This window comes from Eptesicus fuscus, chromosome 18 (assembly GCF_027574615.1).
Source record: "Eptesicus fuscus isolate TK198812 chromosome 18, DD_ASM_mEF_20220401, whole genome shotgun sequence".
NCBI lineage: Eukaryota > Metazoa > Chordata > Mammalia > Chiroptera > Vespertilionidae > Eptesicus > Eptesicus fuscus.
Window position 1 is genome coordinate 27,753,341 of NC_072490.1, and position 27,586 is coordinate 27,780,926.

General features: G+C 40.4%; 1 protein-coding gene across 3 annotated transcripts in view; it reads right to left on the reverse strand.

The window, feature by feature from the left end:
• Positions 1-27,586, reverse strand: part of RYK (receptor like tyrosine kinase) — a 91,584-nt gene that overhangs the window by 50,386 nt on the left and 13,612 nt on the right. For all 3 annotated transcript variants that reach the window (XM_054729882.1, XM_054729881.1, XM_054729879.1), the window contains exons 2-4: positions 13,298-13,419; positions 2,588-2,687; positions 801-935 (exon numbers count right to left, since the gene is read on the reverse strand). In XM_054729882.1, coding sequence (XP_054585857.1) covers positions 801-935; positions 2,588-2,687; positions 13,298-13,419 — 357 coding nt within the window. The remainder of the gene's footprint in view (positions 1-800; positions 936-2,587; positions 2,688-13,297; positions 13,420-27,586) is intronic.

Consider the following 27,586-nt stretch of genomic DNA (forward strand, 5'->3'; position numbering starts at 1 on the left):
GCAGGTTATATCCCCAGTAAGGGGCGCGCAGGAGGCAGCCAATCAATGATTCTCTCTCAGCATTGATGTTTCTATCTCTCTCTCTCCCTCTCCCTTCCTCTCTCTGAAATCAATAATATACTTTTTAAAAATAATAATAAAATAAAATAAATAAAATAAAATAAATGGGTTTAATGCTGTAAAGTACTTGGAACATTGTAAGCATAATAATTTGAGTAACAAATTATTCAAAAGCAAAAATACCTAATATTTAAGTACCCACAAATAGTATTCTAAACTTTAGGCTAGATTCGATCTAAAACAAATAAAACACACCTCTGAAACAGGTTATTATGCCCAATTTTCAGATTAAAAAACCCCTGAGATTTGGATTAAGTAATTTGTCCCAAACTTCTGCCAAGAGCAGAGCCATAATTCTAACCCAGGTCTATCTGACCTCAGGCAATGCTTCTGTATAGTAGTAACTTTGTAAGATAAATACAGTAAATACTCCTTTACTCAGGGCCCCTGTCAGAATCACCTGATTTCTTTAAGTCTTCAACTATTACAGCACTACTTCACATTCCTAATATAAAATTCCCTAGCAATTATGACAAAAGATTTGAGAAAGCAGGGACTGGTTCCTGGCTATAAGATGACCTGGCGATTTTCTGGGAATTTCATTCAGCAGTGCTCTTTCTTTCCCCATTTACAATTATAATCGAGATTTGGTTACAAATCTGTAAAAAACACTAAAAAATCTATTTTTGACCTTCTTACAATCTATATAGAATACATAAATTGGTAAACAAATTCCTTACTTTTGTAGCACATTTTCCTTCGTTTAAAATTTAAGACTGTAAAGTTTTTTGAAGAGGTTACTGTCAAGTTGAGCTGCATTAGAATCATAACCTCAGAATCTACTTTGCCAGTACAGGAAAGCTCAACCCGGAACACTGTTTAAAAAAAAAAAAAAAAAGAAAGTTTATTTTAATTTTCTAAAACTCAACACTAAAGCCCATTAAATATCTTTAAATTATCTGATTTTTGTTTTAATAAAACTAAAAATACATTTACATAAAATTCTAAGCAGAAATTTTCCGAAGACTTATCTTCAGACTACACAGCTTAAGATATTATTTCATTTATTACAGATGTAAAAGTTAGTGTTAAAGAACTAACCAAGAAATTATTTTCAACTCTTGCTCATATTAGTATTTGTTGCAAGATAATAAATTCTGATAATCACTATGTCTCATGTGTTCTCTTACTGTGATATAGTTAAGCTACAGAAACATAAAGCAAACCCTGCCACCTTACCAGCCACATCGACAATAATAAACATTACTTGATAAAAAGGAAAGAATTCACCACCTGAATGCAATATGTACTGCTCTTAATGAAGAAATTAAATATAAAGCTGTGTGGCCTGGCCAGTGTGGTTCAGTGGTTGAGCATCGACCCATGAACCAGGAGGTCACGGTTCAATTCCCAGTCAGGGCACATGCCTGGGTTGCGGGCTCGATCCCCGGTGAGGGGCGTGCAGGAGGCAGCTGATCAATGATTCTCCCTCCTCACTGATGTTTCTCTCTCTGTCTCCCTCTCCCGTCCTCTCTGAGATCAATAAGAACATGTAACAGTGAATAAGGCTGCAGGAAGACTTCGTCAACACCGCTGTGGCTTATACTTCCAGGTTTAAACAATTTCCATTTTCTTAAAATTTCACATCTTCAGGAACCTTTCTCAAAAGGCTGGTCCAAAAGTAATTAAACTGTTGTAAATATGACACTTCAATCATTTACTCAGACAAGCCCTGAGTGCCTATCCCAGGCCAGATGCTATGCTAGGTGCCAACGGCAGAGAATTGAAAAAGACAGCACCTGCCCTTGGGTGGCCACAGGCTAGGAGGGAGAGAAAAACAACCAACAACAACAACAAAGAATTACAAGATAATGTATATCTGTTCAAAAATAGTGAAATAAAGATTCTATGGGGAAGAAAGAAGAGAAGAAAGGGTTAACGATTGGAGGGAGAGGAGGAGGCAGGAAAAGAACAGTGCAGATTTTGAGACTTGTAGACTATTACATGTGAATGGGAGTTCACAAGAGGAAAAGATGGTTTCAAATACAGAGACCAGCACATGCAAAAAGACATGGATATGAGAACTGCATGGATGTGGAGCTGCTGGAACACTGGGGCAAGTGCAGCAACAAGGCCAGACAGGCAGGGACAGTCAACCTACAGCACGCTGGCTGGAGCGTCTGGGATGCATTCAGTTGATGGAGGCGGGGGACACGGTGTGGGAATTACTCCCAGAGGAACAAGACCCAAACACGGGGACTCATACAGAGGCCAATGCCAGCAAGGCAGAAAAGGAGATAAGGAAGAGCTGAGCACAGATAGTTCTGGAGGCGATGGAAAAGAGGGAATGGTTTAAAACTCAGTACAAATCATCAATATTTATAAAAATTACTTTTCAAAGTACTTATATATCTTATGCCTATCAAGTAAGATGCACTACACAGCAGTGTGGAATATAACTTGTTCTTTTTGGGATATGGGAGACACTGTTGTAATCAGTAGGTTAAACACTGTCTTTGAGACTCACCTGATAAAGTGCGTGGAACTTCCCCCTGAGCAGAAATGTTGACCTGGGGCATGTCCATTGCCACAAAGTTGTCTACTTGGAATCCCAGCTTATATTCAACCTGTAAAATGGAGAAATAAACAAACTGGACCCGTGATAACAGAAAGGACACTGATAACCTGATTTCACTGATTTGGCTCATTAATGAATATGTGCGCCTTTCAGATGTACAATTTAGCTATTAAAAAATGCAAATAGAAACAGTCCTAGGAATTTTCAACTGGACAAAAATTCAGCCCAGTAAGCCACTGTCTACTTCATATCCACCACACTCCTGTAAAATCTGCCATGTAGATTTCAGAAATTCTACTGAGAACTACACAGCCATTGAAAAAGAAGCCCTGGAGAGCCACTGAGATGTGTAATTCACAGACCAAGATTAGCCAGCAATGCCTTCTCTAGCTGATAAAAGCCAAGCTCTGATGGGCTACATGTGGCTGGCAGACCCACTCCCACAAGCAGATTCCAAGGCAGGAATTTCTAATAGAATATCTAAACCACGTTCTCTAATCCAACTTTCACCATTAAGCAAATTCATGGTTGGATGCCCATCTAACTTCTGAATCTGTTTCTCAAGTGAGTCAGAATCCAAAAGGGAAAAGAGGTGACTAAGAAGATATCTCTGGAATACCAATATTTATCTATCAAATACCTGCCCTACACAGTATGACTTAAAAGAACCAACTAGCATCAATAAATAAATAGTCTTGCTGCTTAAAAAGATGTTCATGGAAGAAACAGCTCAAACTGCAAAGCAATAGTTGAAATTCAGAATGGCTGCCACCTTCAATAAGGCCTTATATCTCTCATTATTCTTTGTTCTGCCCATGGGGCCTTTTCTTCTTTTTTTAATCCTCACCCAAGGACATTTTTTTCATTGAATCCAAAGAGCGAGGAAAGGGAGAGGGAGAGGGGGAGGGGGAGGGAAAGGGGGAGAGGGAGAGGGGGAGGGAAGAGGGAGAGGGGGAGGGGAGGGGAGGGAGAGAGAGGGAGAGGAACAGGAAGAGAGGGAGAGGAACAGGAATAGAGGAAGAGGGAGAGAGGGAAGGAGAAGGGGGAGGAGAGAGGGGGAGAGGGAAGGGGGGAGAAGGGAGAGGGAAGGGAGAGAGGGAGAGGGAGAGAGAGGAGAGGGAGGGGGAAGAAGGGAAGGGGGAGAGGGAGGGAGAGGGGGAGGAGAGGGGAGGGAGGGAGAGGGGTAGGAGAGGAAGAGAGGGAGAGGGAGAACCATCAATTGGCTGTTTCCCATTGGGGTTCGAACCCGCAACCTCAGTATGTGCCCCAACTGGGAATCGAACCCATGATCCTTTGGTGTGTGGACCACGCCCTCACCATGAGCCACAATGGCCAGGGCCCATGGCGTCTTGATAAGACTAGTACCTGCTTCCATTCAGGGGTCACAAGAGCAGCTTTGGTGGAAGGCTAGGATAGGTGGAAGCCAAGGGGCAGTGGGTTGGGAAAAGAGTAGCAGGAAAGAGGTTCGAGAACCCATTCTTTAAAAAACAATTATTTTTTCAGTTATAGTTAACATACAATATTATACTCGTTTCAGGTGTACAACATAGTGATTAGACATTTGTGTAACTTACCAAGTGGTCACCCCAATAAGTCTAGTACCCATCTGAAATCATACATAGTTATTATGATATTAATGACTACATTCCCTATACTGTACTTTATAATTGGCAATTTGCAAATCTTCTTTAAGAAACAACAAGGAAGAATTGGAACCAGATAGCAGGGGTGCGGGGGGTGGAATCCCAAAGCTTTTCAGTCTTCTTTTATCAATGGGAGGTATTCAAATGTATATGCTAATGAAAAAAGCCAATGAAATGGGACATCATAAAGATGAAAGGAAACTGGGAAAGAGTATCATCCCATATGTAAGACGGTGGGGAACCTTTTTTCTGCCAAGGGCCATTTGGATATTTATAACACCATTCAAGAACTATACAAAATTATCAACTTAAAAATTAGCCTGCTATATTAGGTCAAACATTTAATGAACTCACCCCTAATGCCTTGGCAGGCCAGACCAAATGATTCTGCAGACCTTATCTGGCCCGCTGGCCTGGTGATGTTCCCCACCCCTCTGTAAGAGAAAGGGCTGGCCTCTGGTATGGCTCCAGAGAAGGGGATGTCTACCCATGGATAGGAAAAGGGACTCAATCCAACGAATTTAACTCTCCTTTCACACTCTATCTGAAAGTCCCTGAATGCTGCAGGGAGATGCCAACGTTAAACTACTGCTTTGCAGTTACAATAGGTATACAAATGACTGTGCATGGCTGTATTTGATAAGTGCAACTGTCCATAAAGGAAATGTTCTTGCTGCTGCACATCAGTAAGTGACTTAGTGGTGCCTTGGCTAGGAAGTGTTCACTCTCACCTTAGCACATGGTCACTGCCACCAGGAGGTGCTAGCAGGCTTTTCAACAATTCTCATTGACCAACAGTGAGAGAATGCACTCACTGTATCCCTGTATCCACGCTATCTCTGAACAGGACCATACATGGAGAGCAAGTGCACAAATTGGCAGTCAGCAAGAACTGGGTTTGGAACTGTTAGACTATGTGATCCTTAGGAAAATTATTAACTTTTCCAAGTTTCAGTTGTTGTAAAATGAAGATAAGGGAACCTGTTATGAGGATCAAACAGGACAATAACGCAGCACATCTGTCAGTGTGGCACACGTTCCCCCTGATGAATGAAGAGTCCAGTGGCATCAGTAGTTATTCCGGAGTAGCTACCCTATTGTCCCACTGCACGTCCCATAAGCACCAGCCTACTCCTGACCCTAGAGATCCTGACACAGCCTTCCTGTGCTCTGCCAAGATCCCTGCTGCAGCCCTTCTGTTTTGTCCCCCACCCTGAGAACTCCACTATTCTAAACAGCCCTCACACTCTTGGCCTCTTCACAAATGTCTTCCCCACCTTGTCCCCCAACATGGCTTTCCTCAGAAGTTGTGTCCTCCCCTGTTTATCATTCAATTCCTACAACACCTGACCCTCAGGGACTAGGCAGTAGGGGCAGCATTCTTTCAGAATCATTAGGTCCTTTCTGGACATCCCTTCCTCATGCAAAACCACCTACATTCTGAAGCTCGCAAGTTCTACTCCCAACAGCTATTTCTCATGCCATCAACATAAACAACAGACACAGGTCTTTGCAGAGGCCTTGGCCCTTGGCCCTCTTTATCTCCTGCCATCTTCCTGGTGGCTTCAATATTCAATATTCCTACCTACTAAAGAGCTTGCTCCATAACCAAACAATGCAAAAATCCACTCTATCCAAGATCCCATCACTACCTCTGATTCCCACATAACTAGTTCTTTCTCTCTCCTCTAATTCAGCCAACATTTATGAAGCACATTTATAAGCAAAGGCTGTGCTCTCACAGCTGAGATGTAATAGCCAATTATTTCCCTCCTTTCCAGCCCAGCCAGTGACCTGGTTTTACTTTCCCACACCAAAGAAGACAATGTTACTGACACTCACATCAACACCCTAGGTTCACTCCCTGCCCCCTTAGGGGGCAGACCCAGCTCCTGATGCCCCTCACTCTACTCCTGCTACCCAGCACTGCCAGAGGCGATCACATCCCAGGAGGGAAAGGTGCTCTCACACAACGTTGACTCCAGGCTCAGGGTAGGCCCTTACTCCTGCTCAGCTATCCTTCCTCACCAACCCTTTCTCCCTAGTTTTCTCATTCCAAACCTCACAGGACCCCATGCTTCACCACCTGCTTCCTCACTCAACAACGTCCTTGTCCCTTTTGGTGAGCACAGAGCAGCCCCCTTTCTGCCTTTCTTTTCAGCACCAGGAACATCTGTTAGAACACCCATCCTTTGCACCCAGTCCCAAGGAAAGATCTATTCTCCTCTCCAAATGACAAACCCTTCTATCTAGCACACTAGGTTCTAGCCCAGGGGGATCTCGTATTACCAACCCGTCTGCCTCACTCTCCTCTATCTTCAATCTCTCCCATGTGCCCAATTACCTACTAAACATATCTACCTAACAACCTTACAGCCCTCAAATTTAACAGATTCAAAGCCAAACTTATGTTTCTCCACACGCACTGTCTCCTTTACTGTAGGACTGTTATTATAACAGAGGCACAGCTACAGGGACCAGAACCCCTAGGGAAGCAGAGAACAGCACCCGGGGCCAGGGCTCTAACGGCAGCGCCCAGGACAGGAGTGGGGAGAAGGGCAAGAGGCAGGGAAGTGAGCTTGTGAGTGGAGCAGGGTAGAGTGAGGGGCATGAGGAGAGGCGGTGAAGGGGCTCAGTAGCAGGTTTGAGAAGGACAGAACCGCAGCCTGGCAGAGTAAGTCTGGAGGTGTGGAAGCCTGCCTGTTGCTGGCTCTCTTTTTGAGGGTCCCTCAAAACATGTGCGGCATTCACTAGGCAGTTCTCTTCTCCCTCTGGAATCCTAAGATACAAAGTTTAAAACTGCTGTTTCTGGGGTCAGGGAAGAAACTGTCCATTGCTACATCCCATTTTCTGTACTTTGGCATGTACTGATGATCTATACGGAAACGCACTTGCCAATAATCCTTTGAAGAAACCGATCTATTCTACAGCTAACATTCATAATCTATGGCAACAAAGGAAATCTGAACAGCAGTTGTTTGTCAGAAAAAAAGAATGAACCAAAAGACTTCAGAAAAGAAACTAGGGGAAAAAATAAATATTTGAATAAGCTAAAAAATAAACATTTTTGGTAATCTTCCCTTACTTGGAAATGAATGGCTACTGCAAATAGGCAACCGATGAGTAAAGCCATTTCCTTCTGAAACACAGTACAGATTTAAAGTGAATACATTTGCCTACAGCCTAATAGCCTTTTAATTCATCTGAATTTCTCACAGAAAAGCCCCACTCTGCTGGGGACACCGCAGACTGCTCCCTGGGGCTGCTGTTGGAACTCTGGACGAGTTCCCTCAAACCCTCTTGATAATGATGAAAAATTCCCGAAACCAGAGAACAGCTATGGGGTGGGCATGTGTAGGGGAAGTATTCTGCTACCCTTTCATGTATTTTTGCATTTCAGCTATCTAAAATATAGACACTTATCAAATGCAGGGTTTTTTTCTGGACACAGGAGAATGTTCCGGAATACAGAAGAAACTAATTATTTGTTAAAACAACCCAGTAGCTTTTGCTTTTTTAAAAAGTGTGTGGCCTTGTGAAAGAGACGCAATATCAGAGTTCTCATCCCATCTGGAAATGCAATTAGCCAATGGTATTTATCCACCACTCACTACGGCAATGTGACACATATCGAAAATAAGATTCATCTCCAGCCTCCGAGGAGACCAGTCTGTTTGGCAAGACAAAACAGAGTTGTGTAAACACTGAAGAACAGCACTAAGAGCAAAAGCTTTGATGTGTGAAAACGAATGTTAAAATTTCTACAATGTGAACTGACATACCAACGAGCCCAGGGATCTTTGGAAGCAAATACTGCATCTTCTGGCACAGTCTTAAAAGGCAAGAACCAAGAGTTTCTGATAAAGTGTCAGAGCTTGGGAGCCACTGCCCTCCTTGTGAAAGCTCATGACTACATCCCAGGGCCAACATGACCAGGTGAAGAGCCTTCTCTATTCCCTCCTGCCTTCTTGCATGACTTTTCCATTTCAAGTCAACTCTACTTCCTGCTTCCTCCCAAGTCTTAGTTTCCTCTTATAATAACGGATCAATAAACCAAAGTACAACTGTATAATTGTATCTGATATAGTCATCTAGAGGGGGGGGGGAAATTCAACTCTATAAGCAATGAGACACTTTACCAGGATACACTGGAAAATATGCAGTATATTACTTGTTCAAAATTGCACACACACACACATACACACCTTATCCATGCACAGATCATCTCTAGAAGGGGAGGCTAGAATCAGGTAACAGTGGTTGCCACGGGGAAGGGGACTAGGTGGCTGGATGGCTTGGAGTGGTACTAAGAAGGAGTAAGAGACTTATTTTTCACTATATACCCCTTGTGCCTCTTGAATTTTGTACTATGAGCATATATCGAATATTTAAAAGATTAATTTTGAAAATAAAAAACTTCAATTAATCAACTGTGCTAAAATCTTCAATTAATCAACTGTACTAAAACTGGAATTATGAGCTGCAATGGTGGCCAAAGCCTGAAACGAGATTCACACACACACATTACTTTAGTGTTGTTGTTTTTTATTATAAAATGTTTTAAGATACAAGATGGTTACTTTTCTCTAAATTCTTATACCTGTTACACGTGAACTTGTGAAATTAGTTTAGCTATATAGTCAGGCTATGAATTCCATTCATTTATTCACATTTACAACTTTATTCAGAGTAAAACACCTGAAAAAGCCCATGTGTGCAACTGGTGTCAAATGTACCCAGGCTATGTTCTCATGCTCCTAGAAACAGGAAATTCACAGCTCCTAAAGGAGCACACTATATTCTAAAAAGCTCTACTGTTCACAAGTTCCCTGTCTGATGAGCTTTGCCCTGTGGCTTGTACCCCCAGCATCTCTTCTGCAGTCCATTAAGGAGCACCTGTAACTAAGTACCAGGTGTCACACCAGGCACAGAGGACACAGAGAAATATGAAAGGGATTCCCACCTTGGGGTGCTGAGCATCGAGGAGGAAAGCAGAAAAGAAATCACTACTACAACACGCTTAGAACATGATGAGGGCTATGGGGGAGGAAAGAGCACTGTATTGTGGGTACAGAAAAGGGCACTGACACCGCCAAGGAGAGGTGACACCAAGTCTTATGGTTTTATGAGATAAGTGGGAGTTAATGAGATAAAGAATGAGGAAAGCACATTTCTAGCAGAGCCAATAGCAGCAATGTAACAGAGCACAGGGCATTCAAGAAATTGCCGAACAGACAAAATGGCACTAACCAATTAGCTGGAGAGGACACAGAAGAGAAAGGCAGGGACGAGATCATGAAGGCTTCCTAAGAAACCAGAACTTGATTCTGGTGGCAACTGAAAACCTGGAGCAGCTTTGTGCTGGGTGCACCAAAAGGCCATCCAGAGGCAAGACCACATCCGAAGGACTTGTATGCATGCATATAAGCATAACCAATGGACGCAAAACACTGGGGGGTGAGGGCATGTATGGGAGTGGGGTGGGGGTGGGCCAATGGTAAGATATGTACACATATAATACCTTAATAAAAAATAAAATAAACTTAAAAAAAAAAGACCATTCACAAGACCATTTGCATATGTAGGTAAGAAATAAATTAAGGTCCAAATTAAGGATGAGGCATTAGGTCCCGACATAGGGAGGAAATTAATTTAAGGTGTAATTATGAGAAAGAAGCAACTAGATGATAGTATTTAATATCTGCCACAGAAGTAGTTTAGAAATTATGCTGTACATGATAATGTGAAGAAAATGGATGTAAAATAGAGCTATGCAACATGTACCACAGGCCGACACTGCTTCCCATTCAAACGTGTGTTCATCTGAGCCCCTTCTTCTATCTACGCTCCTCCACTCCAAGTTCCTCCCATGACAAGCTCCTAAAAACTCCTCATGCACCCTCTAACAGTGATGTCAGATCCCTGAAACTAATTCCAAATAAAATCATCAGTGTGTGTGTGTGTGTGTGTATAAATCTTTATTGTTGAAAGTATTAAATACGTTCCCCATCTTCCCCCCATAGTTTAGTTTAGTTCAACTGTAACTGTGACATCCACGTTGTCTTTTTAGCTACAGGTTCCCCCATACACTTGCCCAGGAAACATTCTCATAATACATCAGCACTCTTTTTTCCTTAAGTGGGCCCAGAAATAGTCACCTTGTTCAAGGTTAGTAGAGTACCTAGAATAGAATCTCTACTACTTCATTAGATTTTTCTCTATTTTAAAAGTCCATCTATTACTTGTTTTTATGTTCATCAACATTAAAGGTAGAAAAGGTAACAAAGGATTGATTACCTATCCGTGTTTTTGGAGAACATAGAAGCTTCTCTGCCTGAAAGCTGTTCACACAAAGTAGATCTCAGAGTTGTAGGGAAATTTAAAATTCAAGATCCGCCACTCCACTAATGCCTGAATTCCTTCTACAACAGTTCTACCACGTGGCTGCCCAGTGCAGATCTGACTGCTTCCCCTGAGAGGGAACACACTACTCTCCATGGCAGCACTGGCTGGAAAGTGAAACTATTTTTAGCAGATATGCAAAAGCTAGTGGTTGAAAGTGTGGTAAGGAATGGGATTTTTTAAATACAATTTCAAATTCTCTCTCCACAATTACTTATCCATCACAGAGAAGAAAACGGCAGTGTGGAAAACCTGGTGAACTGGGAGATCAGAGCTAACAGCACCAGCGACGGGACAAGCTGGCAGAGTGTGCACTGTGAAGAACAGAACTTCTGTGGTGTTTACCGCCAGAGACGCTCCTGAATCGAATCAAGAGGAAACCTCAGACAACTCAAAATGAAGGACTTTCTACAAAGTAACTGGCCTGTATGCTTCCAAAGTGTCAAAGTCAAGAAACAAACAAAGGCCACGGATATATCCAGTTTAAGATGGGACTAAAGGGACATCAACTAATTGCATGCATGATTCCTAAATTGGGTGAAAAAAAGAGCTATAAAGATTGGGATAACTGACAAAATGTGAGTCCTGTGGTAAAATAATATTATTGTATCAGTGTTAAGTTTCCTGACTTTGACCATGTTATGTAAAGAATGTACTTGTTCTTAGAAAATATACACTGATGTATTTAGGTTAAAGGGACGTGATGCTTGTAATTCCCTTCCACATAGTTCAAGGAGGAACAAGTGTGGTCACATGAGAGTGGGGAGAAAGAAAGATAGAATGAATGATAAAGTAAGTAAATGGAACAAACCAGTAACAACTAGTGAATCTGGGTAAAGAATATATGAGAATTCTTTTTAATATACTTAAAATTTTTCTTTATGTTTGAAATAGGCAAAATTAAGTTTACCAGCCCCCTCCAAATAAGGTCACATAATTTTTATGCAAGAATAATGAAAAATGTGTAAGCCCGGTTTCCTTGAAGAATTCAGGTGCATACTCATTGAAACGGACACATTTCAGATTAAAATGTCTCAAGTGACATTATAGAAACATAATTAAATGTCTTATGTTTCTATAGTCATCAATAACAAGGTAGAAACAGCAACTACCAGTTGTTTTCATCATCCTGTTACCATGGATTCTGCCAGCCAAATGAAGTAAAGGAAACTATTTGTAGGAGTGAAAGGAAGCACTGTTTGAAATAGTAAAATGCTATTAAAAATCCATGTGTCAATGAGGCACTTAAATAACTATAAATCATACTTCCTTACAATATCATATTACAAAGCCACTAAAGAGAATGAGTTAAATCTATAAGTAGAGAAATGGAAAAATGCCAAGATATAGTATTAGGTAGGGGGAAAATACTGTACAACACATGTGTCATAAAATCCCCTTTTTGTTTAAAAAGAGGGGAAAAAAAATGAGCCTTGAAGTATACCAAACTATAAACAATTATTACTTCTGGGTACAGATCTACAAAGTTTTAAAAGTTCTTAAAACAATTCTATAATATTTGAATTTTCCCAAAAACCATTATTTCTTTACAAGTAGAAATAAAAATCTATATTAAAGTGGTCAAATTTAAAAGACTTTGCAAAAATACAGAACAGCCACCACTTTACAATACTTAAAAAAAAAAACCACTCCAGCCCGACTGGCGTGGCTCAGCGGTTGAGCGTTGGCCTATGAACCAGGAGGTCAGGGTTCAATTCCCAGTCAGGGCACGTGTCCAGATTTCAGCTCGATCCCCAATGGGGGGTGTGCAGGAAGCAGCCAATCAATGATTCTCTCTCATCATTGATTGATGTTTCTCTCTCTCTCTCTCTCTCTCTCTCCCCCCCCTCCATACCCCCTTTCTCTTTCTCCCTATCCTTACTCTCTGAAATCAATAAAAAACATATTTTTAAAAAAACACACTCTGACAATAGGTATTCTTATTTGTTTTATAGTAGCAAAATTATTTTTATTTCCCAAATAAAATCCTACTCAGAAGCCTATTTATAAAGCTGAACGGAGGAGGTGGGCTCCACACTGAGCCTCCCACTCTTTGACTTTTGAGAAAATTTGTATTCAAGGAGTCTGAGGAAATGTGAAGAATTCAGCAAACCAAGCAAGATGTGCCTTACGGTTAAGGCAGCTTAGCCACAGCACACATGGGTGCCTGAATCAGCTGCACCTCACTTTCACCGTTTCTCCATAGATGGGAGAACGATATCCATTATATCAAACATGACAAAAACACCTATCTCACCAATTCTCCCACCCCCACTCATACTGCTTCACCATAACTGCATACTCATTAGCAGGTGCAAATGCCCCTTCAAACTAGACCTTCATCCCTGCTTGAAAAGCCTGAAGGGATGTACGTGTTCTGTCATAAGCTAGGCACATACATGATGGCTACCTCATTTTAAAAGACTTAAGGAAGCCTAGAGGAATAGGCTAAAGATTAAAAAAAAATAAAATCTGAAAGGACCTAGTACTGCTACAGCCCTCCACCCACTGACCCTTTGTGCAGATGGCAGCCCACCCCTCAGATGTAGCCCTTGCCTCAGCCTCTGGGCCTAGGTGGGGCTAGGTTGGCATCTTTAGTTGACCACGCTCTTACCTTGGACTTTGCATGCCAAGTGAAGTGCAGGAAATTTGTCTCACTGGGTACTAATAGGTTAAAGGAGAGAGCGTAGTGACTAACAAGGTCATTTCTCACATAATAAAGTTCTGCATCGAGACCTAGAAAAAAAATAAAGAAAAAATAATTAAACTCCTAAAATACTCTCAAAATCATTAACCATCAGTATTTCAAGTACAAATAACAGAGTGAAAATAAAAATGATGCACAAACGCACATCGCAAATGTCTCCCATAGTGCTGCCTTATGAAGCAGGAAGGACACCGGGCTTCATCAACACCCACAAAGGTGAAGAAACTGGGGTTCAAAACAATTAAGTAGTTATCTGGCTGAACACAGGGTGCTGGAACCAGAACTCTGGTAACCATCCCGTCTTCTGCGGGCCAACGTGACACTCTTCCTTTGGACACAGTGCTTCTCAGAGTAACGCCCACAAACAACAGCCCCTTCTCCCCCCAGAACTGATGTGGATTTAGGAAGAGAGAGTCCAATGGAAGGAAGAAAGGCACCTGGGTGAGAACACTAGTGTGAGCCAAGGCCTCAAGCCCCCCAGCCAGAGAGGACCTCGGCCTGCAGCCTGCCCCACAGGCATGCCGCCTGGCGGCTCTGGCAGCACTGACCACAGCACACGCACAGCAGTTGTTGCACAAACATACATCCTCCCCTCTACCTGGACTATAAGGTGGAGCAAACCATGTTTCTCCTTGTATTCTCACACAGTTTTCTGCACAAAGTACATGTTCAACAAGTACTTGTTCAACAACAAGTCAGTACTGCAGATGAAGGAGAAATAACTGGGACGCCTGAGAAATGCTGGGGGAGTCACTCAAATTTCACTCATTCCCAGACCACATTCTTAACCAGGGCCACATCCAACTTCCAACACATACCACATTCTCCAATTTCGTCATACTCCTCCATCCTTCATGCATTTAATATTTTTCTTTAAAAGTGATTAAATTTTTAAAAGAAAAAATTTTAAGGCCTAAGTTTATCACTTTCTTGAATAAAAAATCAGTAATAACTATGAAAAAATACAAGGTAACCCCCCAAAAATCAATTAAAAAAATAAAACAATATTACTAATTTCTAGCTAAATACTAGTGTCCATCAAAGAAGTGAGCTTGAGCCCTTACAAAAAGGGTGTGGGGGGGAGGGTGGGATTAACAAGTGTTTAAGAGAGGTAAAGAATCAAATAGAGACTTTTCCATGATAATCCAAAATAACTGAAAGAATAAGAGCAGGGAGTAACTTTCAGTTGATTTATTGTTATTTAAAGTTGTGTTCAGGTGACCCCTCTAGTAATGCATGACATATGTATTTCACACATTGGAGGGAAAAGATACAGATAAACCAAATGAAATGTAAACTTCATATGTACTGAGCCTATCCAATCAAATACCATGATAAAGAAATTAACCATAAGATAGAATAAAGACAAATCAAATACCATGATAAAGAAATTAACCATAAGATAGAATAAAGCCAAAAGATGATTATTTGAAAAGATCAATTAAATAGTTAAAACCTTTGCAAGTCTGATTAAGAAAAAAAAGAAAATACAAATTACCAATATTAGGAATGAAGAGGGAATATAATTACAAATCCTACAGACGTTAAAAAGATAAAAAAAATTATAAAGTTTATGACAATAAATTCAATAACATATAAAATAGAAAAATCTTTGAAAAACAAAATTTACCAGAACTGACAAAGAATTAAAAATCCAAATAATTAAAAAGCTCTAGGTCCAGATAAATTATATCAAACATTTAAAAAAGATATAATACCAATTTTACATAAACTCTTTCAGAAAACAGTTGAATACTTCCTAATTCATTTTATGAGGTCAGCATCACACTAATATTAAGACCTAACGAAAACCTAAGAAAATTATAGAAAGACATCTCTAATGAACATAGGTGCAAACATTCTCCATAAAATATAAGCAAACTGAATCCAGCAATATATAAAAATTACTAGAGGCCTGGTGCACGAAATTCATGCACGGAGGGGGGAGTTCCCTCAGCCTAGCCTGCACCCTCTCCAATTGGGGACCTCTTGGGGGATGTCCAACTGCCAGTTTAGGCCCTGTGGGATCGGGCCTAAACCGGCGGTCGGACATCCCTCTCACAATCTGGGACTGTTGGGTCCTAACTGCTCACCTGCTTGCCTGCCCTATTGCCCCTAACTGCCTCTACCTGCTAGCCTGATCACATCTAACTGTCCTCCCCTGCCGGCCTGGTTGCCCTTAACTGCCTCTGCCTGCCTGCCTGATTGCCCCTAATTGCCCTCCCCTGCCAGCTGGTTGCCCCCAACTGCCCTCCCCTGCAGGCCTGATCTCGCCCACAACTGCCTTCCTCTGCTGGCCAATTTGATTCTGATTGGTCGGTTGCTATGCCAGTCAGCGTCAAAAGCTCCACCTCCTAGGCAGCCATTGGCTCCCCACAGCACCCAGATTTGGTTCTGATTGGTCGGTTTCTATGACAGTCAGCATCAGAAGCTCCACCTCCTAGGCAGCCATTGGCTCCCTACAGCATCCACATTTGGTTCTGATTGGTCGGTGTCTATGCCAGTCAGTGTCAGAAGCTCTGCCTCCTAGGCATCCATTGGTTCTTCACAGCACCCACATTTCGTTCTGATTGGTCAGTTCCTATGCCAGTCAGCGTCTCTGGGCCTATCAACAGGGCCTGATCAGAAAGGCGGGGCTGATCAGCAGCCCTGATGGAGGCCTGGAGAGAAATGAAGGCGCAGCTGCTGGACAGACTGGGAGAGAAAGAGAGGCAAGTGCTGATCAAAAGCTACCTCAGAGGCAACGGATCAGTCCTGCTTCTCTCTTCAGGTCTCTCTCTGGCCCTGACTGGCAGCACCCTCAGCAGTCAGTGCTGGGGCACCACGCCTGCAGCGGAAGCAGTCAGCGTTGGGTTGCCATAGTGCTGACTGCAGGACTGACTTCAGGTTTGTCAAGCCTGGGTTGTTACTGGTCGTTACAACCCAGGGTTTTTATATATTAGGATAAAACATCATGACCAAGTGTATATGAAAGGTTAACCTTTAAAAATCAACATAATTGATTTATTAAATTCTTATTTCTAAGATCAGAAACAAGGCAAGGATGTCCACTTCATCATTTCTATTCAACCTTGTATTGCAGGTCCTAGCCAATGTATTAAGACAAGACAAAAAGCATAAAGTTAAACAATACAACTATTCTATGACCCAGTAATTCCACTCCTAGGTATCCAAAAGAAATGAAAACATATGTCCACATAAAATACTTGTACATGAATGTTTACAGCACTTTTATTCAGAATAGCCAAAACTGGAAACAATACAAATGTCCATGTTGGATAGCCAATTTTGGTATATTTGTACGATGGAATACCATTCTGCTAAGAAAATTAACTATTGAGGATTTGTAACAAAAGGGGTAAATCTCAAAGACTCTATGAGTGAAGAAAGAAGCTATACCCAAGAGTATATACTATATAATTCTATTTATATAAAGTTCTAGAACAGGCAAAACTAATTTATTCTGATAGAAGTCAGATAAGTGTGACTACCTGGGAAGCGGGGTGGGAGGAAGACTGGTGAACTGATTGCAAAGGGGCACCAGGGAACTTTCTGGGATGATGGAAATGCTCTATTTCTAGTTGGGGTAGTGTATGCATTTTCCAAAACTCAAACAACTATACTTATTAAATATGAGCATTTCATTACATATAAAGTTTACCAAAAATTTTTAAAAGAGGGGGGGAAAAAAGAGTCAACAATAGATTTTACCTCTTTGTTCTAATCTTAAAAAGCTTACATACCACAGAATGTTACTAGCACTAACATAAAAGTTTTAGGAAAACTAATTAACCTTACATAATCAACAACTTCCGAATTTACACTTCAAACATCTTTTACAGGGAAAAAAGAACTCTGGTCCTAATAAATAGCAGTTATAGTTATTACTGGTAATAATAACAACAATGTGTAAATATTTAAGTTTCCCAGACACAGTTCAAAATATCAAGAACATATAGGAGTTCTGTAAATCCAACTGCCTTAAATAGCAGGTTAAAAAGAGCTGTAAGTAGAAAAGAAATAAAGAACAAAAGGAGAACACATCCTCAAGCCATTCACTCAGTCATTTAATAATTTGTGGTTTATGTCCTACTTGAAATTCTCTAAATTCTTACTCTCGTGAAACTGAGGGATACAGCCAATTCCCTTTCCAACATCCTGGGGACATCTGTTCTCCCAAATTGCTCAAGGTCTCTCCTGTTCTACCAACTCAAATTCTGGATAGAAACCATGGTTCCTAACTCGTAAACATTCTTTGGAACACATCTGAGCAACTTCACACCATTCTAATTGACGGCTGGGCAAAGATTGGAGTCTGTAACTTCCTTAACCTTCTAAAACCTATCTGGATTTCAACTTTTGCTGGCATGCTTACTACCTGGTCATCCATCCATGATCCCTTCTCATCAATGACCCTTCTGTATACTGTCCTCCCCTAATGCCACTGTGACTTCCACAATCACCTCACCTTCTTGAAGCATCACTGGCCCTGTAGAGACCGAATGACCCATTCTCCTACCCTTAGTGGGCACTGCCCCGGATCCCTACGACCTCCTCAGATGATTATTTGAGCACCCTTATTAAAAGTCCTGTTTCCATTTAGGCACATGCCATCAAACCATGCCACCTTCTATCCTCCCATTATCTTAGCTACCTCGTTCACTAAGGACTCTGGAACCAATTTATAAGGTTTCTACACATCCTTCTCCTGTGACTTATTATGACAGACTCCAATGTCCCTGAGACCAACTCACTCTCAACCTGTCCTTCAATGGTCCTTTTATTCTTCAATTCCCAACAACTTTTATCCAAACCAAAGCAATCCATTTCTATGAACAGTAACAATATGTAAATTGCTCCACCTCCAAAATCTTGAGCTGTATATCTCAATAGCTAGCAGCTCTTTAGCTCCTTCCCTTTATTGTTGTGACACTAGCTGTTCTCTAGGCTCATTTCTCAAGTGTCTATAATCCTCGTTTCTCCCATTCTATTATACCAATAATTTCTCATTTTCTTCTTACCGGCCTCAATACCAATACTTCAGTTACTTATCAGTACTTTCAACTTTTCCCCACCAGCCTATGTCAGATAAGCATATGCCACCATAAAAACACCCAATTTTGAACTGACTTGATTCCCCTACTTGGTGTTTTCTCTGGTGGTATACTAGTAATTGAATGCTGCATAATCCTGGATGAAGCCATTCCCACAAATGAGTCACTACAAAACCATAACTACTATCCTCAACAAATAAATTAATATTCATAAGCTGCTGACAGTTTAGAGCCCTGTGACCCACCAAAATATATTGAAAATTTGAAATTCACTGCAATTGAGGTATTGAAATTGTAATGCCATCGCTAAACAAGTTGCTGTTTTCTGACTACAGATTTTGAGGACACTGTTTTGAAATAAACATTCTTTATTAACTAAGGTAGTTAACTCCTAGTTGGAAAGGGTTTGTATTTTTCAAAGAAACCATTAAAATGAGATGCAAAGTTTTGCCTATCAAATTAGCAAATACAGTCTGTTCTGTCATAAGAACACCAATTAGCTTATAAGTGGTTAGTAAATAAAATAACAATTGCCCATATAACATAGAAATTGTGTGGGTTACCATTTGAATTTTCCCAGGCCAGGGAAACTGCAAAAGCTGGTAAAGAATTACAATTTTCAGTGGGAAAGGAAAAGACCCTTACTCGGCTCAGATACTAGCAGGCGGGAGCCCCCTCAGCCCTATTTTAAGAAAACTAAAAATGAGCACCTGAACTCAGAGCTCCCCCCTCAGAGGAGCACTGCCGGCCTGAGCATGGATCCCGGATCCCAGCAAGCTGTACTTCCTCTTGTGCCATCTCTATGGCAGCCCCATCAGCTTAGAAAGGTACCCTCAGCTGCACGATTCCAAGGCGATGCAAGCCAGTATTTCCATCCTGTTATGTATTAATATCTTTAACTCTCCTCTGAAGCAGCCTCAGCCATTATAAGTGGCTTGACTGGGCTATCCAAGTTATCTCATAAGGTACCAATTATGCTTTTGTTAGTACTTGTTTGAAAATTGCAGAGGTCTTGAGTGGTTTACCCTTAACCTTATTTTTCCCATAAAGCCTGTTATTTTTAATGAATAAGTAATCTTAAAGGTGTGTTTTTTTAAGGAATGTATGTGATGTAGTAACAGAAACACTTACATTCTTTAAATATAATATTAAATGTTAGGCAGGGTATAGTTAAGTAAGCAATTTGTCAATATATATCACAGTTCTATAAATATTTATACTCTTTGATCCAGTAACTCCACTTCTAAAAATCAATCCTAATGAAACCAAATGTAGATACAAATTCTTATGTAAAAAGATGTTAATCAAAGAAATATTTAAAATTGAAGAAAAGAAAGAATATACATCTGGCATTAGAGCATTGATTAATAAACTATAATGCATCCATAACAGAGAACAATAGTTTTCACAGTTTCTCTTCTTTGGAGGAGAAGAGATGGTACCTCAAGCCACTATATCCCTTCAATCAAATCTCTCCCTGTTCATCTATGTGACATATTGAGCTTCCCCTACAAAGACAGGCTTTAAGGACCAAAAAATACTGAAAAAGACCAGGAAGCCATGAACAGCACTATAGTAATAAATTTTAATGAACTGGGTTTTGCTTAGAGTGTAATGTTAAATAAAAACAGGTAAGATACAAAATGCATACAGCAAATTTTTAATAATGTCTGACCTAGAATAGTTCTACACATAGCAGGTAATAATAAATGTCCAGTGGATTAAAGTTAAAAGCATATGTATATGTACAATGTGTGTGCTCCATTTCTCAAAAAAGAAAGGAAACACCAAAATAATATTAACAGTGGTTAATGATGAATGGTGAATTATGGGTTACTTTTATTGCATGCTTTAGTTTTTTTTCTTCTCTTAGCTTTCATGTTTTTCTATGAAAGCTAACTGGAAAAAAAAAAGTTTTCAAAAAAGTTTAAAGAAATACACATACAGCTGCAGCAATTAACTAAACAAAAATCCAATTACTGCCTAAAATAATATATAAAGGCCAGTGGGAGGTAGAGAAAGCCCTCAAATAACAAAACACAACTGAAAAAAAATCACACCATTACATTGGTAATGGTAACATCTCTGATATATCAAGATTAACACTAGTAATAATAAGTTATTAAAACTTTCCTCTGACTTTCCCTTAAAGTACCCAAATATACTAAAAGTTAAATTTGGCAAAGCACTATGAACTGAAGGAGAACATGAAAGCTCAGAATTTCCACACTAAACATTGACAACAAGATTGAGAAGAAAATTCTTAGACTACCCATGCTCACTATTTTAAGTGAGAATAACACGGGAAAGACCTAATTATGGAGACAGGTCATCTTCATGGATTGGAAGACTTACTATTTATTGTTAAGGTGGCAATACTACCCAAAGAGATCTATCAGTACAATCCCTATCAAAATTCTAACCATCTTTTTTTTTTTTTTTGCAGAAATGGAAAAGCAGATTCTCAAATTAATATGGAATTGCAAGTGGCCACCAAGAGCCAAAGAATCTTGAAAAATGAGAACACAATTGAAGAATTCACACTTCCCCATTTCAAAACTCACCACAAACCCACAGAAACCAAAACATTGTGGTACCAACATAACGAGGACATGCACACCAAGCCCAGAAATAAGCCTATATATTTCTAGTCAGTTGATTTTTGGCAAGGATGCCAAGACCATTTAATGGGGAAAGAATAGCTTCTTCAACAAATGGTGCTGGGAGAAGATATTCACAGGCAAAATAATGAATTCAGACCATTACCAAATACCATAAATAAAAACTAATGAAAATAGATCAACAACCTAAATATAAGATATTATGCTATAAAACTCTTAGAAGAAAACACAGGGCTTCATGACTTTGGATGTGGCAATGGATTTTCAGATACAACATTAAAAGCACGAGCAAAAGTAGTAAATTGGACTTCATAAAAATGAAAAGCTTTTGTGCATCAACATTATCAAGAAGGTGAGAACAACCTAAAGAATGGAGGAAAATGTTTGCAAATTATCCTATCCTATTAATAAGAGAGAAATATGCAAATTAGGCCGGAACATCATGACCAGCTCAGGATGCTGTGTCATGACCAGCTCAGAGCCCACCTCCAGCCCCAGCAGACACACACCACACACCAGAGCTGGGGGTGGACTCCGAGCCGCGCCGCGGCTGCTCAGAGCCCGCCCCAGCCCTGGCGCCACCAGTTCCCAGGCCACTCCTGCCAGGGGTTCACGGGCAGGCACAGCACACCGCCTGCCCTGGGAGCAAGGCCCCCAGCGGACCCAAGGACCCGCTCAGGGAGGCGTGCTTCAAGCCACACCGCGGCCAGGACCAAGGCCCCCAGCGGACCCGCCCAGGGGGGCGTACTCCGAGCTGCCGTGGCCAGACTGTGGCTTAAGCCCCCTCCCCATGCGGAGCAGGCCTAAGCTGTCAATAGGACATCCCCTGAGGGCTCCCAGACTGTGAGAAGGGGCAGGCTGGGCTGAGGGACACCCACCCAGTGCACCAATTTCGTGCACCGGGCCTCTAGTGTATCTGATGAAGGCCCAGTATCCATAATATATAAAGAACTCATAACTCAACAACAAAAAGACAACTCAGCCTGGCCATGGCTCAGTGGTTGAGCATCGGCCTATGAACCAGGAGGTCACGGTTCCATTCAGGGCACATGCCTGGGTTGCGGGCTCAATCCCTAGTAAGCGGCGTGCAGGAGGCAGCCAATCAATGATTCCCTCTCATCACTGATGTTTCTCTCTCCCTCTCCCTCTCCCTCTCCCTCTTCTCTCTGAAATTAATAAAAATATTAAAAAGACAACTCAATTATGGGCAAGGGACTCGAATAGACGTTTTTCCAAAGATACACAAATGGCCAACAAACATATGAAAAGATGCTCAACATCATGAATCATTAGGGAAATGCATATCAAAACCATAATGAGGTATCACTTCACACCCACTAGGATCATGTTAATTAAAAAAATAAAATAGCAAGTGTAAGTGAGGATGTAGAGAAATTAGAACTTTTGTACACTGCTGGTGGGAATGCAAAATGATTCAGCCACTGTGAAAAACAGTTCAGTGGTTCTTCAAAAGTTAAACAAGGAATTACCATATGACCCACAATTCCACTCCTAGATACTAGTATACATCCAAAATTGAAAACAGGTACTCAATCAAGTATATTTATACATGTGCTCATGACAGCATTATTCATAATAGTGAAAATGTGGAGCTAGTCCTAATGTCCACTGAGAGATAAATGAATAAACAAATTATGGTATATATATATGTAGAATGAAATATTATTCAGCCATAGAAAGGAATGAAATACTGATACATGCTACAATGTGGATGAACTTCTAAAACATTATGCTGAATAAAAGCCAGACACAAAAGGTCTCATACTGTATGATTCCATTTATATGAAATATACAGAATAGATAAATCCATAGAGATAGAATGCAAATTGGTCATTGCCAGAGGCTAGGGGGAAAGGGGAGTGAGAAGAAACTGCTTAACAGGTAAGGAGTTTTACTTTGAGCATTGGAAATGTTTTTAAACTAGAGTTGGTGGTTGTACAACTACACATATACATACTAAATGTTATTGAATTGTTCACTTTAAAGTGATTAATTTTATGTTATGCAAATTTGACTTCAAAAAATTATTTTTTTTTTAAAAGAAAAGAAAAAGAGTTGACCCCTGACCCATAAATGAGGAGGGAGTGTAATAAAACCGGCTTCCAGAGACGTGAAAGGATTATGAGGAAACTATTACTTACAAGAGAAAATCAGGTTTCAGTTCAACTGAAGAGATAAAGAAGCACTATGAAAAGAGCCAGAGGAGACCTCCAAACAAAACTGGAGCTCCGGAGATAACAGTGAAAGACCAGCAGGAAAGAGGATTGAGCAGGTGAAGCAGAGTGGGTAGAGGGAGGAAAAGGCCTCTGCAGGAAGGCAGATAGCAACAGGAGTGGACAGCTGTGGATTGAAGAGGTAGCATTTTATTAGAAAGCATAGAACTTTTCTCTTCTAACCTAGTTGTTCAATTACCATCACCAGGCTGCCAATTCCAGCAAAGTAGGAATGTTGCTCTCTTGTTAGAAAATATGACTTTTGTTCATAACTTCAAACATCCAAAATCCAAGCTGAAAAACCAAAGTTATTCCTGCAAAACTCAACACCCATTAAGAAAAATTCTTTTTTCCCCAGACAATCTTAAGTTCAAACTTAATTCAGGCGTGTATTTATTCTGCATGACCTGGCCTGTCTAGCTCAAGTTCAAATCATTTAATAGTTCAAAATTTATTCCAAATGATCTTAAAAGTTAACTACTTATTTCCCAAAGCTACAACATTGGTTGTTTAGTGTCACTGAGCAAGCCACCTCCCTTTATAAAAAGAGCTACCTTTATAGCACTTGATGAAATACATTCCAGGGAATTACTCACATGTCTGTCTTCCCCAATACCTCACAAGCAGGGTTCAATCTTAGAACTGGTAGCTACTCAAATGTAAAACCCATGAATGGCTGGCTGTTGGTAAAGGTCAACTACATCAAAGATGGATTCTGATGAATTGAATGAAATGGGTTTTCTGTGTGTGTTCTTTAAATTCAGAAATCAGTTAAGGCAAGAAGATAAAAGTGATGTCATAGAAAGAGAACTAAAGCAGAGTTTTGTTAATCAGTAGCTGAGTGACTTTTGGCAATCAATTATTTAACCACCTTCTCCAGGCATCAATTTTTCTCAACTCTAAAACAAGGGAGGTAAACCAGATGATGTTAATGTCCCTCCCCAGCCACAAAATCCTATTATTCTATGATATCATCCACGGTTTCCAAATGTCAGCCAAAACTCCATTATTCTATGATATCATCCATGGTTTCCAAATGCTAGTCAAACTCAAGTAAAAAAATGTATTTAGTCAAAATGATCTAGGTTCTGAGGACAGTATGGTATATGAGCCAGGTGGAAAAAAGCCAAAATCACTCAATACGTATGAAATCATTACATATAGTTTAACCGACACTAAAAGATAATAAATATGGAGTCTTATTTCAAATGTTTCTAGTTTATAGAAACTAACAAGCTGAAATAGATATAATAAAATAATTTGTCCATCAGAATCCAATAAATCTATAGTCAAATTATACCAAGAAAATTAGCTGAGACCTAATATTTAACTAGAAAGGGCATTTCTTCATAACTAAAAAAGAAAAGGCATGTAAATCTTCAATCGCTATAGCTGTTTAAACAATAATCTTATAGATTAAATACAATTTTTCATGTAATCCTCTGTCCATTCAGCATTGGCCTCCTATCCTCAGGTGACCTAACGTGCCTTGGCAGAGCTGGGTTGAGGTGTATACAAGTACACACAGAGAGTATAAAAAAGAACTAAAGTGAGTTTCTAAGAGAAAGAAGATATGCAGGATCAACAACAGAAGACAAGGTAAATATGCCACCACCCTCCATGCCCTTCCTCCAGGATGCCTCCACATCTCCTGCCTGAGACTGGACTAGCCTCCTCCAAGGAAAGGCAAGAGGACCCCCACCCCCTTTTAGACCCTGAGAGGTGAATAAGGAGTCAGCTTCAAGGAAGAGAATCTCCTGATCCTCCCAAAAAGCCAGGCATCTGTAGTCTCTGAGCACCTTTCCGCACTTGGCCACTTCAGGAAGAAAACATGATATGAGGTCAAAATCAATAGTTCACTTAAAAACAATCCATTGGAGTGGCTCTTAGTTACCACTGCATTAACAAACCAAGCTACAGGGTGCAAAGGTCCATTTTTAAGCATCTCTGCCCCTGCCCTCCTCATTTCCAGAGATTACATTTCAGATCCCCCAAAGCTGTCCACCTCCCTAATACTTGTGATAATGGCATCTTTGGAAGAAGTTATGTGAAATCAGAGGGAAAGCAAGGTCACTTGTGATTTCAAATGGATGACTTGGATGATGCACTGTCACCTCCCTATGGGAAAATACTACGGCAGTTGGAGAAGAAATTACAGAGAGAGCTAGACACTAAAATACAGGATCAGGGAACAAGATTTCACCTCCAATTAATATATGTCTTTTTTAAAAAAAAAAAACCATAAAAGAATTCCCCCAAAGATGTGATTTGTACCACAACTGCACCGATGTTAAAGGTGATTCCCAAATCCTATCCAAGGATAATAAGGAATAAAAACATAACCCAGATCTCAAGCACTATAACGTAAAATATGAAGCATGCCCAGCCATAGTGCCAGAATGTTTCACTATCTGGTAAAAAGATACTGGGAAAACCCTGGCTGGTTTGGCTCAGTGCATAGAGCGTTGGCCTGCAGACTGAAAGGTCCCAGGTTCAGTTCCGGTCAGGGGCACAAGCCCAGGTTGAGGGCACAATCCCCAGTAAGGAGCATGCAGGAGGCAGCCAATCAATGATTCTCTCTCATCATTGATGTTTCTCTCTCTCTCTCCTTCTCCCTTTCTCTCTGAAATCAATAAAATATATATATTTTTTTAAAAGATACTGGGAAATAATTTGTCATTGGTTCCTGCCCTATAAGAGAGATGCAGCAATTTGCACATAGTTTGACATAATCACCATTCAACTTCTTTCACAGGCAACTCCTAACAGGAGCATGCTCCACAGTCAGCTGTGGAGGCCATTAGTAACTTAGTTTGCTGTTTTGTTCATGGTCTCAAAGCACAATGGAAAACTCACAAACACATTTCTCCCTGCCAGCAACAGGAAGCACTGCAAAGTGCTAACTTCGAGTCCAGATCCAAAGCTACCTGAATTATTTTCTCAGGCAAGTCACTTAGTGCTCTGCTAGAAGTCAGTTCCATGAAGGCAAAGATCTTTGTTTTATTCACCAGAATATGTCCCATACCCCCCAAATACAGCCTAGTATATACTCAATAAATAATTGTTCAGTGAGTGAGTGATAAATGTTGCTACTAAAGGCAATCAATCAACCATGTGATATCTAAATGACCTCTCTTTTTAACATTCTATGATTCTAGTTTTCATCCAAAAACACGCAAATCCCCCACCAATCACTAAAATAAATTGCTTTGAGATTTATGTAGCATTTTCATATACATCATAGCAACTATAGTAATACACATCTATTGCTGGTTGAAAAGCATCTTAATATGAAGAAACCCACCTACACTCAGAAACATTAATTACTTGCCTACACAGATAGCAGGAGAATTAAAACTCAATATGCTGATTCCAAGTCCAATATTGTCCCACACCATGTTATCTACTATATATCTATACTTATGTACCCATGCACGCATACATACAAAGCCTTGGAATCTTTTTCTTTAAATTGGACTAAATTCTCTCCTTTAACAAATAATTTAAGGAGTTAAACAACTGTGGGAAAGATGCAAACAATAAAAAAGATAATCCTTGGTTATTTCTAATTCTGGACCAGATAGAATAACAGGACCAGATTAACCCTCTCATTTGTAATAACCAAAAAACAAACAAAATATGTAAGAATTCATAAAGAAAAAGACAGCTATAATATGTAGGACAAAGAACCAGAGAGGAGAGAACTTGCAAGATTGCAGAGGGTTACCCTCCAGCCTTCAGCTGAGTACTGATCAGAGCAAGCACAGAAAAAGGATAAAAGGTAAGTGTCTAGCACCTACATAGGATCTGAAACATTGCCTATTCCCACCAGCCAGACTGGAAAGCCTCATGATTCCCAGTCACTGGAGAAAGGACACAAAATAGACTTGACTAGGTAGTGGGGAATAATTAGCCCTACACTGAGCACTGCTCCTGTGCTACCTAACAAGTCTTAAAAGCAAGACCTGAAAGCATCAAACTTTTTACAAGTAACTTAACTGAGTCCTAGAACAAAAACCAAGAATATTTAGCAGGCTGGAGTGGCTCAGTAGTTGAACGTCGACCTACAAACCAGGGGCTCATGGTTCGATTCCCAGTCAGGACACATCCCCAGGTTGTGGGCTTGACCCTCAGTAGGGAGTGTGCAGGAGGCAGATCCCCATTAGGGGGTGTGCAGGAGGCAGCTGATCAATGATTCTCTCTCATCATTGATGTTTCTCTCTCTCTCATTATCCCTTCCTCTCTGAAATCAATAAAAAAAAAGTTATTTTTTAAAAAGCCAAGAAT